The following is a 19,622-nucleotide window of genomic DNA, read 5'->3' as shown; positions in this document are numbered from 1 at the left end:
ATTAAATTTGCCTAGGACATGAATTCCCCTAAAACACAGCACCTTTCTTCTTAGCATTGACATCAACACAGTTCACATTCATCTAGTGCTTCGGGGCTTCCTCTCAGGGTTTCCCCTAGCTTCACCTTCTCCTGTCAGCAGAGGACTGTGATGGCATTAAATACACAGAGCACCTGACTGTGGACACCTCATTGATTCATGTCACCGATGATGGAGCTTTATGAATCTGAGAAGTACATGACCACATACAAATAAAAATGGAGGGTTTGTTCTTGTTGTTTCAGATTTATTTATTTTGTCTATATGATTGTTTTTCCCTGCACGTGTGTCTCTCTGTCCATGTGTGGGCATGGGATAACCACAGAGGTCAGAAAAGGCACTGGATTCCCCAGAACTGGAGTTAGGAAAGACTGTGATCTCCTGCGGATATGCTAGAATCAGAGCCCAGGTCCTCTGAGAGAACAGCCAGTGCTCTTAACCATTGAGCCACCTCTCCAGCCTCGAAAACAGAGTTTAACAGAGGCTTCGTTAGATTGCAGCAGAGGTTACAGAGTTTTCTGCTCCTTGAAACTTACTTTTCCCCATGATGGGGACACAGTACAGACACTTTGGAAAGGGATGGCAGTAGTCACTGAACAGCAGAAAAACTGACATCCTGACTTTTTTTATTTATTTATTTATTTATTTATTTTTATTAACTTGAGTATTTCTTATATACATTTCAAGTGTTATTCCCTTTCCCGGTTTCCGGGCAAAATCCCCCTCCCCCCTCCCTTTCCTTATGGGTGTTCCCCTCCCAACCCTCCCCCCATTGCCGCCCTCCCCCCATAGTCTAGTTCACTGGGGGTTCAGTCTTAGCAGGACCCAGGGCTTCCCCTTCCACTGGTGCTCTTACTAGGATATTCATTGCTACCTATGGGGTCAGAGTCCAGGGTCAGTCCATATATAGTCTTTAGGTAGTGGCTTAGTCCCTGGAAGCTCTGGTTGCTTGACATTGTTGTACTTTTGGGGTCTCGAGCCCCTTCAAGCTCTTCCAGTTCTTTCTCTGATTCCTTCAACGGGGGACCTATTCTCAGCTCAGTGGTTTGCTGCTGGCATTCGCCTCTGTATTTGCTGTATTCTGGCTGTGTCTCTCAGGAGCGATCTACATCCGGCTCCTGTCGGTCTGCACTTCTTTGCTTCATCCATCTTGTCCAATTGGGTGGCTGTATATGTATGGGCCACCTGTGGGGCAGGCTCTGAATGGGTGTTCCTTCAGTCTCTGTTTTAATCTTTGCCTCTCCCTTCCCAGCCAAGGGTATTCTTTTTCCTCATTTAAAGAAGGAGTGAAGCATTCACATTTTGATCATCCGTCTTGAGTTTCGTTTGTTCTAGGGATCTAGGGTAATTCAAGCATTTGGGCTAATAGCCACTTATCAATGAGTGCATACCATGTATGTCTTTCTGTGATTGGGTTAGCTCACTCAGGATGATATTTTCCAGTTCCAACCATTTGCCTACGAATTTCATAGACTCGTTGTTTTTGATAGCTGAGTAATATTCCATTGTGTAGATGTACCACATTTTCTGTATCCATTCCTCTGTTGAAGGGCATCTCGGTTCTTTCCAGCTTCTGGCTATTATAAATAAGGCTGCGATGAACATAGTGGAGCACGTGTCTCTTTTATATGTTGAGGCATCTTTTGGGTATATGCCCAAGAGAGGTATGGCTGGATCCTCAGGCAGTTCAATGTCCAATTTTCTGAGGAACCTCCAGACTGATTTCCAGAATGGTTTTACCAGTCTGCAATCCCACCAACAATGGAGGAGTGTTCCTCTTTCTCCACATCCTCGCCAGCATCTGCTGTCACCTGAGTTTTTGATCTTAGCCAATTGCACTGGTGTGAGGTGAAATCTCAGGGTTGTTTTGATTTGCATTTCCCTTATGACTAAAGATGTTGAACATTTCTTTAGGTGTTTCTCAGCCATTCGGCATTCCTCAGCTGTGAATTCTTTGTTTAGCTCTGAACCCCATTTTTTAATAGGGTTATTTGTTTCCCTGCGGTCTAACTTCTTGAGTTCTTTGTATATTTTGGATATAAGGCCTCTATCTGTTGTAGGATTGGTAAAGATCTTTTCCCAATCTGTTGGTTGCCGTTTTGTCCTAACCACAGTGTCCTTTGCCTTACAGAAGCTTTGCAGTTTTATGAGATCCCATTTGTCGATTCTTGATCTTAGAGCATAAGCCATTGGTGTTTTGTTCAGGAAATTTTTTCCAGTGCCCATGTGTTCCAGATGCTTCCCTAGTTTTTCTTCTATTAGTTTGAGTGTGTCTGGTTTGATGTGGAGGTCCTTGATCCACTTGGACTTAAGCTTTGTACAGGGTGATAAGCATGGATCGATCTGCATTCTTCTACATGTTGCCCTCCAGTTGAACCAGCACCATTTGCTGAAAATGCTATCTTTTTTCCATTGGATGGTTTTGGCTCCTTTGTCAAAAATCAAGTGACCATAGGTGTGTGGGTTCATTTCTGGGTCTTCAATTCTATTCCATTGGTCTATCTGTCTGTCTCTGTACCAATACCATGCAGTTTTTATCACTATTGCTCTGTAATACTGCTTGAGTTCAGGGATAGTGATTCCCCCTGAAGTCATTTTATTGTTGAGGATAGCTTTAGCTATCCTGGGTTTTTTGTTATTCCAGATGAATTTGCAAATTGTTCTGTCTAACTCTTTGAAGAATTGGATTGGTATTTTGATGGGGATTGCATTGAATCTGTAGATTGCTTTTGGTAAAATGGCTATTTTTACTATATTAATCCTGCCAATCCATGAGCATGGGAGATCTTTCCATCTTCTGAGGTCTTCTTCAATTTCTTTCCTCAGTGTCTTGAAGTTCTTATTGTACAGATCTTTTACTTGCTTGGTTAAAGTCACACCGAGGTACTTTATATTATTTGGGTCTATTATGAAGGGTGTCGTTTCCCTAATTTCTTTCTCTGCTTGTTTCTCTTTTGTATAGAGGAAGGCAACTGATTTATTTGAGTTAATTTTATACCCAGCCACTTTGCTGAAGTTGTTTATCAGCTTTAGTAGTTCTCTGGTGGAACTTTTGGGATCACTTAAATATACTATCATGTCATCTGCAAATAGTGATATTTTGACTTCTTCTTTTCCGATCTGTATCCCCTTGATCTCCTTTTGTTGTCTGATTGCTCTGGCTAGAACTTCAAGAACTATATTGAATAAGTAGGGAGAGAGTGGGCAGCCTTGTCTAGTCCCTGATTTTAGTGGGATTGCTTCGAGTTTCTCTCCATTTAGTTTAATGTTAGCAACTGGTTTGCTGTATATGGCTTTTACTATGTTTAGGTATGGGCCTTGAATTCCTATTCTTTCCAGGACTTTTATCATGAAGGGGTGTTGAATTTTGTCAAATGCTTTCTCAGCATCTAATGAAATGATCATGTGGTTTTGTTCTTTCAGTTTGTTTATATGATGGATCACGTTGGTGGTTTTCCGTATATTAAACCATCCCTGCATGCCTGGGATGAAGCCTACTTGATCATGGTGGATGATTGTTTTGATGTGCTCTTGAATTCGGTTTGCCAGAATTTTATTGAGTATTTTTGCGTCGATATTCATAAGGGAAATTGGTCTGAAGTTCTCTTTCTTTGTTGTGTCTTTGTGTGGTTTAGGTATAAGAGTAATTATGGCTTCGTAGAAGGAATTCGGTAGTGCTCCATCTGTTTCAATTTTGTGGAATAGTTTGGATAGTATTGGTATGAGGTCTTCTATGAAGGTTTGATAGAATTCTGCACTAAACCCGTCTGGACCTGGGCTCTTTTTGGTTGGAAGACCTTTAATGACTGCTTCTATTTCCTTAGGAGTTATGGGGTTGTTTAACTGGTTTATCTGTTCCTGATTTAACTTCGATACCTGGTATCTGTCTAGGAAATTGTCCATTTCCTGAAGATTTTCAAATTTTGTTGAATATAGGTTTTTATAGTAAGATCTGATGATTTTTTGAATTTCCTCTGAATCTGTAGTTATGTCTCCCTTTTCATTTCTAATTTTGTTAATTTGGACGCACTCTCTGTGTCCTCTCGTTAGTCTGGCTAAGGGTTTATCTATCTTGTTGATTTTCTCAAAGAACCAACTTTTGGTTCTGTTGATTCTTTCTATGGTCCTTTTTGTTTCTACTTGGTTGATTTCAGCTCTGAGTTTGATTATTTCCTGCCTTCTACTCCTCCTGGGTGTATTTGCTTCTTTTTGTTCTAGAGCTTTTAGGTGTGCTGTCAAGCTGCTGACATATGCTCTTTCCTGTTTCTTTCTGCAGGCACTCAGCGCTATGAGTTTTCCTCTTAGCACAGCTTTCATTGTGTCCCATAAGTTTGGGTATGTTGTATCTTCATTTTCATTAAATTCTAAAAAGTTTTTAATTTCTTTCTTTATTTCTTCCTTGACCAGGTTATCATTGAGTAGAGCATTGTTCAATTTCCACGTATATGTGGGCATTCTTCCCTTATTGTTATTGAAGACCAGTTTTAGGCCGTGGTGGTCTGATAGCATGCATGGGATTATCTCTATCTTTCTGTACCTGTTGAGGCCCGTTTTTTGACCAATTATATGGTCAATTTTGGAGAAAGTACCATGAGGAGCTGAGAAGAAGGTATATCCTTTTGCTTTAGGATAGAATGTTCTATAAATATCCGTTAAGTCCATTTGGCTCATGACTTCTCTTAGTCTGTCGACATCACTGTTTAATTTCTGTTTCCATGATCTGTCCATTGATGAGAGTGGGGTGTTGAAGTCTCCCACTATTATTGTGTGAGGTGCAATGTGTGTTTTGAGCTTTAGTAAGGTTTCTTTTACGTATGTAGGTGCCCTTGTATTTGGGGCATAGATATTTAGGATTGAGAGTTCATCTTGGTGGATTTTTCCTTTGATGAATATGAAGTGTCCTTCCTTATCTTTTTTGATGACTTTTAGTTGGAAATTGATTTTATTTGATATTAGAATGGCTACTCCAGCTTGCTTCTTCTGACCATTTGCTTGGAAAGTTGTTTTCCAGCCTTTCACTCTGAGGTAGTGTCTGTCTTTGTCTCTGAGGTGTGTTTCCTGTAGGCAGCAGAATGCAGGGTCCTCATTGCGTATCCAGTTTGTTAATCTATGTCTTTTTATTGGGGAGTTGAGGCCATTGATATTGAGAGATATTAAGGAATAGTGATTATTGTTTCCCTTTATATTCATATTTGGATGTGAGGTTATGTTTGTGTGCTTTCATTCTCTTTGTTTTGTTGCCAAGACGATTAGTTTCTTGCTTCTTCTAGGGTATAGCTTGCCTCCTTATGTTGGGCTTTACCATTTATTATCCTTTGTAGTGCTGGATTTGTAGAAAGATATTGTGTAAATTTGGTTTTGTCATGGAATATCTTGGTTTCTCCATCAATGTTAATTGAGAGTTTTGCTGGATACAGTAACCTGGGCTGGCATTTGTGTTCTCTTAGGGTCTGTATGACATCAGTCCAGGATCTTCTGGCCTTCATAGTTTCTGGCGAGAAGTCTGGTGTGATTCTGATAGGTCTCCCTTTATATGTTACTTGACCTTTTTCCCTTACTGCTTTTAATATTCTTTCTTTATTTTGTGCGTTTGGTGTTTTGACAATTATGTGACGGGAGGTGTTTCTTTTCTGGTCCAATCTATTTGGAGTTCTGTAGGCTTCTTGTATGTCTATGGGTATCTCTTTTTTTAGGTTAGGGAAGTTTTCTTCTATGATTTTGTTGAAGATATTTACTGGTCCTTTGAGCTGGGAGTCTTCACTCTCTTCTATACCTATTATCCTTAGGTTTGATCTTCTCATTGAGTCCTGGATTTCCTGTATGTTTTGGACCAGTAGCTTTTTCCGCTTTACATTATCTTTGACAGTTGAGTCAATGATTTCTATGGAATCTTCTGCTCCTGAGATTCTCTCTTCCATCTCTTGTATTCTGTTGGTGAGGCTTGTATCTACAGCTCCTTGTCTCTTCTTTTGGTTTTCTATATCCAGGGTTGTTTCCATGTGTTCTTTCTTGATTGCTTCTATTTCCATTTTTAATTCCTTCAACTGTTTGATTGTGTTTTCCTGGAATTCTTTCAGGGATTTTTGCGATTCCTCTCTGTAGGCTTTTACTTGTTTATTAATGTTTTCCTGTGCTTCCCTAAGTGTGTTCATGTCTTTCTTGAAGTCCTCTAGCATCATGATCAAATATGATTTTGTAACTAGATCTTGCTTTTCTGGTGTGTTTGGATATTCCATGTTTGTTTTGGTGGGAGAATTGGGCTCCGATGATGGCATGTAGTCTTGGTTTCTGTTGCTTGGGTTCCTGCGCTTGCCTCTCGCCATCAGATTATCTCTAGTGTTACTTTGTTCTGCTATTTCTGACAGTGGCTAGACTGTCCTATAAGCCTGTGTGACAGGAGTGCTGTAGACCTGTTTTCCTCTCTTTCAGTCAGTTATGGGGACAGAGTGTTCTGCTTTCTGGCGTGTAGTTTTTCCTCTCTACAGGTCTTCAGCTGTTCCTGTGGGCCTGTGTCTTGAGTTCACCAGGCAGCTTTCTTGCAGCAGAAAATTTGGTCTTACCTGTGGTCCCGAGGCTCAGGTTCGCTCGTGGGGTGCTCCCCACGGGCTCTCTGCAGCGGCAGCAACCAGGAAGACCTGTGCCGCCCCTTCCGGGAGCTTCAGTGCACCAGGGTTCCAGATGGTCTTTGGCTTTTTCCTCTGGCGTCCGAGATGTGTGTGCAGGGAGCAGTCACTTCTGGTTTCCCAGGCTTGTCTGCCTCTCTGAAGGTTTAGCTCTCCCTCCCACGGGATTTGGGTGCAGAGAACTCACATCCTGACCTTTTAATCTTTGGAAATGAAGTGGGAAAATGTATATGAAATGGAGACACATTGAAGGAAGGTTTTATTTGTATCTTTTTTATTACTTACAGTATTAAACTCTCTTATAATGTTCGTGTTCACAAAGCGGAATTTAAATTATTACGTCTTAATTGAGCGACTCGGAGACTGCTTGCATTTTTTTTTTAACTGCTTACTCCAGAGCCTTCATTTAAAGCCTCATTGAACCTCGAGTGCGTTGACATTCTAACCTCACTGGTTCTCTTTTCCTAGATTATTTCAAATAGTACAATCCCAGAAAATTCGACAAGTGGTGGGAGGTTCAAGCTTGATGTTCTGAAAAACAAAGCGAAGAGGTCCTTAACTTCCTCCTTGGAAAATATCTTCTCCAGGGTAAGATCAAACTGGGCTATCTTAGGTAAAAGCATCTGTTTTCTGCTTTATTTATGATTGGCTCACTGAAGACTTTGTCAAGGGGCACTGTGAAGATAATTTTAATTTGGTTAACACTGCAATAACGTAATCTTGTAATCCCTGTATTGAGAATCAGAGGCAAGACTGGAGTGGGCAGCTAACCTGGGCTACATAGCATCACTGTGTCTTAGAAATCTCATAAAACAAGTTTCCTTCTAAGGGTCTAGTTTGGTCTCTGACCTCTGAACTCTGAAGTCAGGACACAGAGATTTCTCGTTAGTGATATGTGCGTGCAGAAATGGGTAATCGAATCCTGATGTGCTATTCTTTAAGAACGTTTGATGTTTTGATATTTCATAATGTATTTTAAAGTGTTGCCTTTCCTTTGTCCATGATTAGAGACTGACACAAGATGTTAAGAACGGTATGAAGGGGGGTTGGGGATTTAGCTCAGTGGTAGAGCGCTTGCCTAGCAAGCGCAAGGCCCTGGGTTCGGTCCCCAGCTCCGGGAAAAAAAAAAAAAAGAACAGTATGAAGTAATGAAAAAATTATGTATCCGATTTAGGACTTTTATACGTTTCATTTGAGTGATAGCAAAATGTTTCCCCTTGCACTTGGGTTTCCTCTTTCTGAATCATAAAGTTTTAGGCCTGGGAGCCAGCAGACAGGAGACGGCGGCCAGCAGAAGAGGGTGCCTGGTGTAACTAGTGAAGGAAGGTGTAGTCTGTGAAGGGAAGTCTAGCTGAGTATTTGAGGAGGAGGGGAGGAGCAAGCATTCACAGAGAAAGGTGCCTAATGTAGGGAGCGAGAGTCTGAACAGGCTGAGGGTGCTAATTGTAGCCAGGGTGCAGTGGCCACAGAGCAGCGAAGAGAGTGTGAGACCACATGCAGCAGAATGGGTCTCAGTCAGAGAATGGTTATATGTACGACTATACTAATGTTTATGGCATCCAGGGGGAAGGAAATTGCAAAGAACAGGGTGGGAAGCCAGAAGGAACTCTTTTGTTGGATTTAACTTGGATTTATGTGCACGAGATTGACATCTGACTTCTGGAGTTTGGTTTCCACATGGCCAATAGTGCTGCACCACGTTCGTGGCTGTCCTTGGTTGCATGCTGCCTCTGACTTGCCTTGACTAGCTTAGCCATACCGCTAGTGCCGACTCCTGACACATCCTCCATTTTCTGGTCCTTGGCGATTCTGAGTTCAGTGCTGTTTCGAGAGCCGTCCCTCAGCTTATGTTTGCTGACATGTTCCCTTAGTAGGCTCAGGCATGGCCTCTGTGTCTGTTGTACCCCAGAGGCCACACTGTGGACATCGTGTCAGGTGGCAAGGATCCCAGCCTTCTCATGCCGGGCAGAAGCTAGACTACCCGTTGTTGTGATGGGGCCGTGGACTATCTCATCCAAAACTTGTGGGGAAATGTAAGCTCTATGAGGAGAGAATAGGAGGGGCAATCTTGCTGAGGTGATCATCTTGTTCATACGGCTAGTTGATTGATGTGCTAATAGGTTAGCTCTAATGTGGGGCTGCTGTCTCAGCCAGCTTGGTCAGGTCTGTTATGCTTCCCTTCTCACCATGTGATGCCCTGCATCACCTCTTCACTTTGCCAGCAGGAAGGTCAGGGCTGGACCTGCCCTCCTGACCTTGAACTCGAGTGGTGAGCCAAAAGCAAACTTTGCTTTATTAGTTCCTTGCCTTGTGGTGGGATGCCATTAACAACCAGAAAGCAGAAGAAGACGTGAGGAGTGGAGTTCTTTTGTTCCACTTCAGTGTCTTCTGGGCATTGGGCAGTGGCACACCCGTTGCCTGGGGGTCGGTGAGGAATGAATGAACTGATATACAGATAGTGCTTAGAGTACTGCTCAACCTGGCTGCTGTTACTGTGAAACAGTACTGTATGTGTCATTTAGCAATGCGTTCTAACTATCAGATGACTATGTATGTATGTATGTATGTATGTATGTATGTATGTATGTATGATGTTTACCTATTTATCTACCGATCTATCATCTATTATCTATCCTCTATCTATATCTATCTCTATCTATCTATCTATCTATCTATCTATCTATCTATCTATCGATCTAGCTATCATCTATCTATCTATCCATCTATCTATCCTCTATCATCTACCTATCTATCATCTATCTATCTATCTATCATCTATTTATCTATTATCTACCAACCTATTATCTATCATCTATCTATCCTCTATCTATCTATCTATCTATCTATCTATCTATCTATCTATCTATCATCTATCTACCTACCTATCATCTATCTGTCTGTCTATCTATCTATCTATCTATCTATCTATCTATCTATCATCTATCTATCTATATCTATCATCTATCATCTATCTATCTATCTATCTATCTATCTATCCATCCATCCATCCATCATCTGTCTGTCTCTCCATCCATTCTAGGCCATTCAAGTAGCATTTTTTGGGGGAATTTATTAGCATAAGGAGCTCACCATTACAATGAGGACCTCTATTGTAAAAGTTTTACTGAGTTATGCCCCTAAGGAAGATGGATGACAGCACACTCTAAGTCAACATTATGTCCCTCTCAGGTCATGTGCCACTGTGAAAGCATGAATTAAATGACACCAGACATGGTGCACTTGCCCTGTAAGGGAGTGAGTATATGCTAACAACTGACCAGGGCTCTCCAGAGTGAATGTGCTTAATACCTTAGGAGCCCACTCTAAACTCACAGTCTGTAAACTATCTTGTTATGCTAACATATATTTAAATGTGCACACTTAGGGTCTCCTGAGAAAAGTCAGAACTCAGTTTAAAAGAATTGCCGTAGAAAGTCTGGGGTTTAGAAGTCAGTGGGGCTTCTTCATTAGGGTGGGTATATATTCATATCCCACTGTGTCTGGCTAATATTGCCCATGTGTGCATGGGTGTAGGGTTTTCCGGCAGAGCATAGGTAATCCTCTCCTTTCCTTTATAAACAGAACTTACAGAAGTAAGCAGTGAAGAGGATTGAGCCCCCCTGCCTGTCTCTTTGGTCATGATCATACGCTAGCATCTTTAATTTTATTTTTCTAGTTGTTCATTTTACATCCTGCTCACTGACCCCTGCCTCAGCCAGCCCCCCAAATGCCTTCTCCCATTCTCCCTCCCCATCTCCTCTGAGCAGGTGGCAACCGCCTAGGTACCCCCCCCCCCTTACAAAGTCTCTGCTAGGCTAGCCACTTCCTCTTCCACTGAGGTCAGACAAGGAAGCCCAGGTAAAGCATATCCCATGTTCAGGATAACCCCCTTCGAGTTGTTCAGGATCCATATGAAGGTCAGGCTGCACATCTGCTACATATGTGCAGAGAGACCTAGGTCCTGCCCCTGTATGTTCTCTGGTTGGTGGTTCAGACTCTGAGAGCCCCAAGGGTCCATGTTACTTGACACTGTTGGTCTTCCTTTGGCGTCCCTATCCCCTTCAGGGACCCAGAGCTCAGCATACCAAAATACATAGGGAGTGGGACCCAGAGCTCAGCATACCAAAATACATAGGAAGTGGGATCAAGGCCGCTGGCCTAGACGCTTACAGGTGATTCTGATGTCCAGTAGGAGATTTGCAGCTTACCTCACCATTGTGAATCTTCATGGTCGGGGACAGCATTTATTCTTAACGTGTGGACACGCATGAGTGGCTTTTCCATCATCTAGGACAGTGGTTCTCAAGCTTCCTAATGCCGCAGCCCTTTTATACAGTTCCCAGGTTGTAGTGACCTCCCCAACCACGAAACTATTTTGTTTCTACTGTTAGGAGTCATAATGGAAAGATCTACTATGCCGCCTTAAAGGGGCTTCAACCCACAGGTTGAAAACTGCTGATTTAGGGCCCCGTGTGTCGTACAGAATCCTAGCCTAAACTCAGAGCTGCTTCACCAGGAAATCACATCCAATAGCGTGGGCTTTAGCAACGCCCCAATTCGCACTGACACCACCTCAGGCTTAGGAGCCGCTGCTCCTGCCACGTGTGATACTTGAAGCTCTGACATCTCAGGTAGGGGATTGGTGTTTGTCAAAATGTCAGCTGCAGGAACACAACACAGTATGTGGTAAGCAGTTTCATCCGAGTGATGGAGTAGCTGGTGAGGGGCCTGCAAGTGAGACCTGGCTCTGGCAGCATTCATGGCTATGAAGCTGGGCAGTTTCATTTTCATCCAACTGTAGTTTCTCTGTTTATAAACTGTGCATTGCTGTACTGAGTTGCGTTATAGATTAGCATCATGAAAGGGCCACACTGGAGGTCTGACCTTGGTATGCACTGTAGGCTGGAAATCTGTTGTTTGCAGAAAAACGGAAGGGCTGCCCTTGCTCTCCGTTTAGACTGTGGTACTCTCTGCACAGCCCTTGCCAGACTGACTTTGGAGTGTCTCTTCTGCGTGCCTCGAATTGCTGTAATGGCTCTCAGCAAGGACAAGGCTGAACTATTTTGGTCTCAGTGAATACGGTAGCTTTTGTGTCCTGGAGTGATGCCAAATGCTATAAATGTTGTGGCCTAACAAGGTCTTCACATGTAACAGAAAGCTGGCCACTCCAACTGTCTGGTAGAAGTCTGACAGATCTGAAGGGGTTTGCGTTCCACACGACTTACCATTTTCCTGCTTTGGGTTACAAGGTATTAAGTTCAGTGCAGCCCGAGTGCAACTCACATTTGCTTCCCAAAGTGAGATATACTTGTTTATGAGATGGGATTCCTGTTGTCATTTCCTAGAGGCTAAGGTCATGAACACTGAAACGTGAGCCCAAGGAGAATGACAGGCATAGGAGTCACCCAATCGTCATGTGGTAGAACTGAGAAAGCCGCATGTTTAGAGATTAAAGGCAGAACCTTGTGTTCTGGTTGCTTGTTGCTGTTTTTGGGGTTCCTCTATACTCATCGCTGTAAAATGTGATTTAGTTTTAATCCTTTTCTGCTCTTTAGAGCAATGTCCACTATATTCCTGAGTCTGTTGGTACTTTTAAAGCATTCCCCCCCTTTATTTTACATAAAAACCAATAACACAGGTATAGATAAAACACCATTAGAATCAAAACACATGGCTTCAATTCTTTTTCTCTTGGAAATGGTTTGTGATATGGGTGGTTTGGCATAGAAGCCACGGCTAAAAGTAGCAGGCATTGGCTTTACTGATTGTCTTTCAGACACACACACTACTGCAAAAGTTGATTAGCTGTAAGTATATCTCCTAACTAGATGCCTGCTTGCTATAATGCACATTTAAAAGGCTTAAAGAGCACTGAGAGACTCTAGGTTGTTTCAGGACACCTGATGTAAGGTGAATTCCCTGTTGTAATTCCACCTTCCATAAAGCCCGGCCACAGGGGGCAGCACTGAGTAGGGGCTCAAGGCCATAAGTTTTTCTTTTCTCCTTCTCCCCCTCCTTTTTCCCTCCCCTCCCCTCCCCTCCCCTCCCCCTCCTCCCCTCCTCCTCCTCTCCTTTTCATCCGCCTTCTTTTTTTAGATTAGATCATCATTTTTATTCATACTTATTATTTTGCTGTTCAGAATTAAACAATTTCTTTTTTACGTATTCACTTTATATCCTGCTCACTGCCTCCCTCCCCGTTACCCTGTCACAAGTCACAATCCTCCCCCTTCCCTGCCCCCACCTGCTCATGCTCTAGATTGTTTTTCCTACGTTTTCTTGGCTGCCTGTCCTTTGCTAGCTAGGAAGTTGCCTTGGCCGCAATAATCTATCAGAATCGCCATGCAGTGTGAAACGCTCACCACCATATGGCTTGTGGCTGTGCCTTTTATTGTTGATATTGTTGTTATTCTATGAGGAGCTGATGGGGATCTAAAACTGTAATTAATACAGTGATCAGGAATAAGAGTAATTTACTTTGTAAAGCAAGGTAGGCTACCACGAGCCTGAAACAATTGACTAAGGGTAAGGAAGAGCTCTTAGAACTCTCGGTAGCAGTTGCAAAGGAAAAGTTCAGTAGATGGCTAGAAAAGGAAACCATCTGGAAAACAGAACACAACACCTCAACGGGAACGCAGGCAGTGTAAAACTTCAAGGGATTTGTTCTGGGAGCTCCACCAAAGGACAAAGCTCCCAAAGGACACAAATAATTAAAGAAAACATGTTAGGGCAAACGAATAGGGGTTTCTAGACCTAACGGGCTTAGAAAACGCACACTAGAGCAACTGGCTACAACTCAGACTCGGGCATGTTGTCATGAGGTTTCGGAGTGAAAGGGGAAACAGTGCCATATACACAGAAGCTATAGACTCGGAAAGCTATAGACTTTTGAACAAAGGGTGCTGAGCAAGGGTAAGGGAGGACGAAGGAAACTTCTCAAACATCCAAGGGAACTATTAATGAAATGGAAGAAAAGAATAGGGACCTTTGCAGCTATGTAAATCAAGACGAATGCCATCCCAGCCTCCCTTTTCTCAGAAAGTACCTGGTGAATGTGTACCCCCAAAATGAGGAACAACACCGAAAAAGAGGAAGACAGGACTCTAATGCCAGGGGGTTCAGAGGAAATTTTTAGTTTGATGGTGAAGAAACTACCGGGAAGCTCTATACATTGAGTCCAGGTCGGGGCAGGAGGACAAAGGTCTCAAGATACTGAGGTCAAAGATGATTGGTGGGTGGGTCATCTGATGTTTGACCTTCCGATGGTCTGTTGGAGAACTTCGTGATTGCCGAATAAGACCTCATTATACAAGACGCAATCTGGTGAAATTGTGGTGGTTACGTAGCTAGCCACAGACAGTACTTACAAAGGCAGGGCAAGAAAAGCAGAAAGCACAGATTTAACTGGTGCTGAAACAACATTAGGGAAGGAGGGGATAGAGGGGTGGGGTGTGGGGTGAGAGAGTGAATGTGTTTTTTTTATTTAAAAAAAAAAGCAAGAATACTTATTTCATCTTCCAGATCATATTTGAACCAGAAAGGCTAAGGAACGATACCATGATTTATCAGTATAAATCAGAGGTTCTCAGTAGGGGTTGGGGGCTTACCACCCCTTTTGGGGAGTCACATGTCAGATAAGACTTGCTTTTGAGGTACCCAGTTCAAAGTGTGAGAGAAGAAGGTGATAGTAAAACTTTGCCTTGGAAGATGGGCTAACAAAATTTGAGTTTTAGAACATTGTACATGTATTACTTCGATTAAGAATTAAAGTAAGATTTAATTCCTTGCACCTCCAAATTAAACACACACACACACACACACACACACACACACACACACACAGACACAGACACACACATACACACACAGTCATACACACACTCACTCACTCACACACACTATTTATTAGAATATATGAGGGCAGATTTAAAAACAGTAAATACTGTGGAATGTTGTGTATCTCTGCAGAGGTGCGCGTCCATACCTGACTTGCGTTTGTGGTCACTCCCTTTAGAACCTCTCCGTGTCTTTAGTATGTCTCCTCCTCATTCCTTGTGTTTGATGCACTTCTCAACCCACTCTTGTGTTTTCCTCCCTTTATTTGGATTAGCTTTTTATTTTTGCATGTAACATGAGAGGGACAGATAGCCATCTGCTACGGTATGTTTTTTAGATTGTGTTGTGATGTCTACCAAGAGCGTGACATTGACTGACACCTAAGATTGTAAAGTGAATTGATTTATTGGCATTGGCAAGTATTAGGTAATAATGAATAAAGCAAAACTAATAAATTTTAGGAGGCCTCTTTGGGAGTATGAAGGACAGAACTCTGGTTCCTGTACAGGCTTGGCCAGTACTCTTGATTTTGACAAAAGACTTGTTCAGGCTGGTCTTGAACTCACTCTGAAGCTCATGCTGGTTCAAATGTGGTCTTGTAATCCTCCTGCCTCAGCCTCCCAAGGACTGTGATTACGTTATACTTTCTCTCTCTCTCTCTTTCTCTCTCTCTCTCTCTCTCTTTACATATTTATTACATGCCTGTAGTGTGAATTGTGATGTCTGTAATAGATTGTAAGGAAGGTATGTGTCGCTTGCATGGTGTCTTAATGCCCTGTCCACATCTGCGTTTGTCTGTGTGAGGGAAGACTTACCTGCACTCTCATGATCTTGTGGATGAGAAGCCTTTAGGGCTGACACGGGAATAACCCCCAAAGCTTGATGCATCTTTGTTGTTGGTCCAACAGCTGAGTAAGAGCAATGGCAGTTTGGAAGAGTTGCGTGTACCATGTTCTAGTGGCTGTCAAACCGAGGGGTTAACTTATGCTTAGGTGCAGTGAAATCTATGAATTGCCTTCTGTACTCTTCCTGTACAACTACAAGGTGCAGCCGCCATGATTCTATCTATGCTCTTCACACAGGGAGCTAACAGAATGAGAGGGCGGCTCGGAAGTGTGGACAGCTTCGAACGGTCCAACAGTCTTGCTTCAGAGAAGGTATCTGGCATAGCTCTCTGGTTTACCCAACACTGCTGTTTGCTAGCCAAAGCCATGGTGAAACATGCATGCCTAATTATTTTGTGATGAGGTGTTTTTTGTCTTTGGATAAATAAATATCAGATGCTCTGTTGTTTTAAACGGGAAGATTCTGGGTATAAACGGTTTATTTTTTATCCAGCTAAGCTCCCTCCTCTTGGAACACAGTCTGCCCTTCATTGGCTAACTCTGCACCTTTGTTTTGCACTACAGACAATTTGTATATAGTATTTGAGCAACTGTTGATTTAAAGTGAAACAAACTCAACTGTCCAATTATCACCCCATAACCAGACACACACACAGACCAACACAGCACACATACAGACACACACAACAACACACACTCGAGACACATATACACAGAAGACACACAATGCACAAAGACACATATACACAGAAGACACACAAGGCACAAAGACACATATACACAGAAGACACACACAGACACAGATACATATACAGACACACATACACATATATACACAGACACAACATGCAGACACAGACAAGGGGCATACACACAGACACACAAGTCACAAACACATACACAAGGCACAGACACAGACACAGACACATAGGACACAGACACAGACACACATGTAAGGCACACACACAGACATACAAGACACAGACACAAACACACACACAAGGCACACACAGACACACAACACACAAAGACACATATATACACAGAGACACAGACACAGACACACAGACACACACAAGACACATACAGACACATAATGCACAAAGACACTATATACACAGAACACACACAGACATATACTCAGACACACAATACACACACAAGATACAAAGACACATACATAGACACACATACATATACATACAGATACACATAAGACACACACAGACATACAATACACAAAGACACATATATACACAATACACACATAGACACATACAGAGACACACAGACATACAACACAGACACAAGACACACACAGACACACAAGACAAACAGACACACACACAAGGCACACACACAGACACATGCACACGCACATACACACATGTGCGTGCACATGAGTCCCCTAACTTGTTGTTATTCTTTTTCCATGTTACTTCTTTTCCTCTGTTTTGCTTTTCCTTCTATTTCAGCTGCAACATCATCCTCTGTCTCACAGACAGCCCTATTGTGGGTTTCCTGTTTCCTGTTTTCTGCAGTACGAAACTTGGGGCACTATCACTCTGCGTTGTCCTAGGAAAACACTATCTCTCTTTTTTTTTAAATTAAACTTTTGCTGGCACCAGAGACCTGGTTGGTACGCATCTGTTATCCGTAGCCCAGCTCATCAAGGCAGATGATTTCGCTGTGGTGCCCATTTAAGTAGCATACCTGACTGGATTGAGAGATCTATGCTGTCTCTTCACTGGATGGGAGAGGCATTCCAGAGGGCTCCCTTTGGTTCATTTCCTGTTTTTCATGTCTTTTCAAAGAAATTTACCACAGGGATCATGCCACTGGACAGAAATATCCAGAGTGGAGGAAGATAATTCATGGGCTTTAATTTATTTTTCCAAAAGCTTTGCCCTGAGCCCCGGGCACTGAGGCGCTGTGATACTGTTTTGACATTACTGGAAACTTGCAGAGCCATAGGTCACAGAGGTTAGGAGATCCCTGAACGAGACTCCACCCCCTTTCAGTCATGGCCTCTTTTCATCTCTCTGGCAACAATGGGAAGGGTACAGTAGCCCTGGCATTTTGCCACAGCCCCCAAGGGGAAGAGCACCTTTTCTTCTCCGCCTTCTTGCTTTCCTGACCATCTCAAACGCTCCGTGACACCTGCTTATCTGCAGCAGTGGGTTGTGGTGAAACACATTAGTCTTCACCCGGGTTGAGTAAAAAGAAAAACAAAACAGTTTTGTCATGAGTCAGGAAGAGGACAGGTCTCCTTTCGCCGCTCAGCCCTGAGCGTCTGGTGTCTGTAGCAAGCCTCGTGGGGGCAGACACCTTCCCGGTTTCTGTTGTAGGACTTTTCACCAGGGGGCTCTCCTCCTGGGACACCGCCAGCCTCTCCACTGTCCTCCGCCTGGCACACCTTTCCCGAGGAGGATTCTGACTCGCCGCAGTTTCGAAGACGGGCTCACACGTTCAGCCACCCACCTTCAAGTTCAAGGAGGAAGCTGAACTTGCAAGATGGGAAGGCCCACGGACTGCGGTCCCCTCTACTGAGGCAGAACTCCAGTGAGCAATGCAGGTAGGTCCTGGCCCGTCCCCCAGGATGGGACAGCAAAGTTTATTGTCATTCTGTTAGGGTCACTTTGGAGTCAGTATGGATTGTCGTTTATGCTTTAAGCAGACGTTAGGGTTCAGATGGAGCAGAAAAGAAAGGAAGATGGGCGAGGTTAAGATATACCCCGAGAAAGTCCTAACATTTCAAAGCAAAGCTTTCTTTTCCTTTTTTTCCCCCAGAAAAAAAATAGAGAAAACATGGCAAGCAATTGTTTTTCCTTAAAAAAAAAAACAAAACAAAACCAAAAACCAAAAAACAAAATGCAGTAGCACATATTACATCCTGTCTCTTCAATGCTGGCGCTGAGGGAGTCAAGCAGCACCAGTGTCTAACCTACAGCTTCTTGTCAGCCTGCAGTCACATACCAGGCTGAGGCCTATGTCCAAGTTCCCTTCACACAGGAGACAACATTTGGCTGTTTTTTACTACATAGCAAATTTAAGCTAAGTATGACAATTACTACACATTTTATCATTTTATCTAAAACTGTATCTATGAAGGATACACACACACACACACACACGTATATTTTAACAAAAATTATTTGCTCTCAGGTAAGCTCAGATTCATCTCTTGAAGCCATTTCGCCCCCTCTTTCCTCCCCATGTCTTTCCCGTAGACAGCTGGGTTGACTACCCATGTTAGTCAGAAACGTAAATAAAACCATCTGAAAATGTCCTATAAAAAGACCAAGTTCACTTGTTATCAGATTTACTTTCCTGTTGTTTCAAGTTTTGCTCTCCCGATCCGGCTTTCATTGCTGTTTTCTGATTGATTTGAATTCTAAACACCAAGCAGATTATAAAACACTTAGGCCACTAAAATAAAGAAAATCAAAGCAATGAACTGTCTTCAGATCCTGTGTGTGTGTGTGTGTGTGTGTGTGTCTGTGTGTGTGTGTGTTTGTATGTGTGTGTGTTTGTGTGTGTGTGTGTTTGTGTGTGTGTTTGTGTATGTGTGTGTGTGAGTGTATGTGTGTATGTGTGTGTGTGAGTGTGTGTGTGAGTGTGTGTGTGTGAGTGTGTGTGTGTGTGTGTGTGTGTGTGTGTGTGAAGGAGGTTAAGTGTTCATAAGCAAATCGAGATTTTACAAATGATTACTCCATTGAGTTTTACCTGACAATAAATTGCTTCACCCCAAGAGCAAACTATTGTCAAGAATAAAAGGGGCCCAACATTTCAAAAGACAAATGACATCTTTTCCAATTCTTCCCTGAGTTTCCCATATGTTGTATTATATACGTTGAAATAATTTCAGTCATCGTCAGTAATAAAAAGGTATAATTTCATGTTATTTAAACGCACTCTGCACTGAAAACACCTTGTTTATTAACAGAGCCATGTGGGACACTTAGGGCTTTGGATTAACAGTACCTCAGGTCTACGAAGGAAATAACACAAACATAGTGATGGGTAAGCCAGAGATAATATGTATGGGAATTGACATCTGTCAAACACGCTATTCACCAGTATGTAGAAGGGGTTTGTGTCTTCAGAATACTTAATCTCTGTATTGTTCATCATCAGTTTATCCTCAGGAAACTGTTTTCCTGTAACAGTTTGTGTTTTCCTACTCCGACCCTTGAAGTCTCTTCTGCCACGTAAACGTATGTTTTATTCCCAAACTGTTAAGAAAGACAACTTGTGTAAGGGCGGAGCTTCACCTCAG

At 42.7% G+C, this 19,622-nt stretch overlaps 1 protein-coding gene across 4 annotated transcripts in view; it reads left to right on the top strand.

Moving 5' to 3' along the window:
• Tbc1d4 (TBC1 domain family, member 4) overlaps window positions 1-19,622 on the top strand; it is a 183,766-nt gene that overhangs the window by 131,250 nt on the left and 32,894 nt on the right. For all 4 annotated transcript variants that reach the window (NM_001427219.1, XM_087585861.1, XM_087585864.1 and 1 more), the window contains 3 exon segments: window positions 7,131-7,250; window positions 15,581-15,655; window positions 17,692-17,918. In NM_001427219.1, coding sequence (NP_001414148.1) covers window positions 7,131-7,250; window positions 15,581-15,655; window positions 17,692-17,918 — 422 coding nt within the window.

The sequence above is a fragment of the Rattus norvegicus genome, chromosome 15 (genome assembly GCF_021556685.1).
Source record: "Rattus norvegicus strain SHRSP/BbbUtx chromosome 15, alternate assembly SHRSP_T2T, whole genome shotgun sequence".
NCBI lineage: Eukaryota > Metazoa > Chordata > Mammalia > Rodentia > Muridae > Rattus > Rattus norvegicus.
This window is presented reverse-complemented; position numbering and strand designations above follow the sequence as displayed.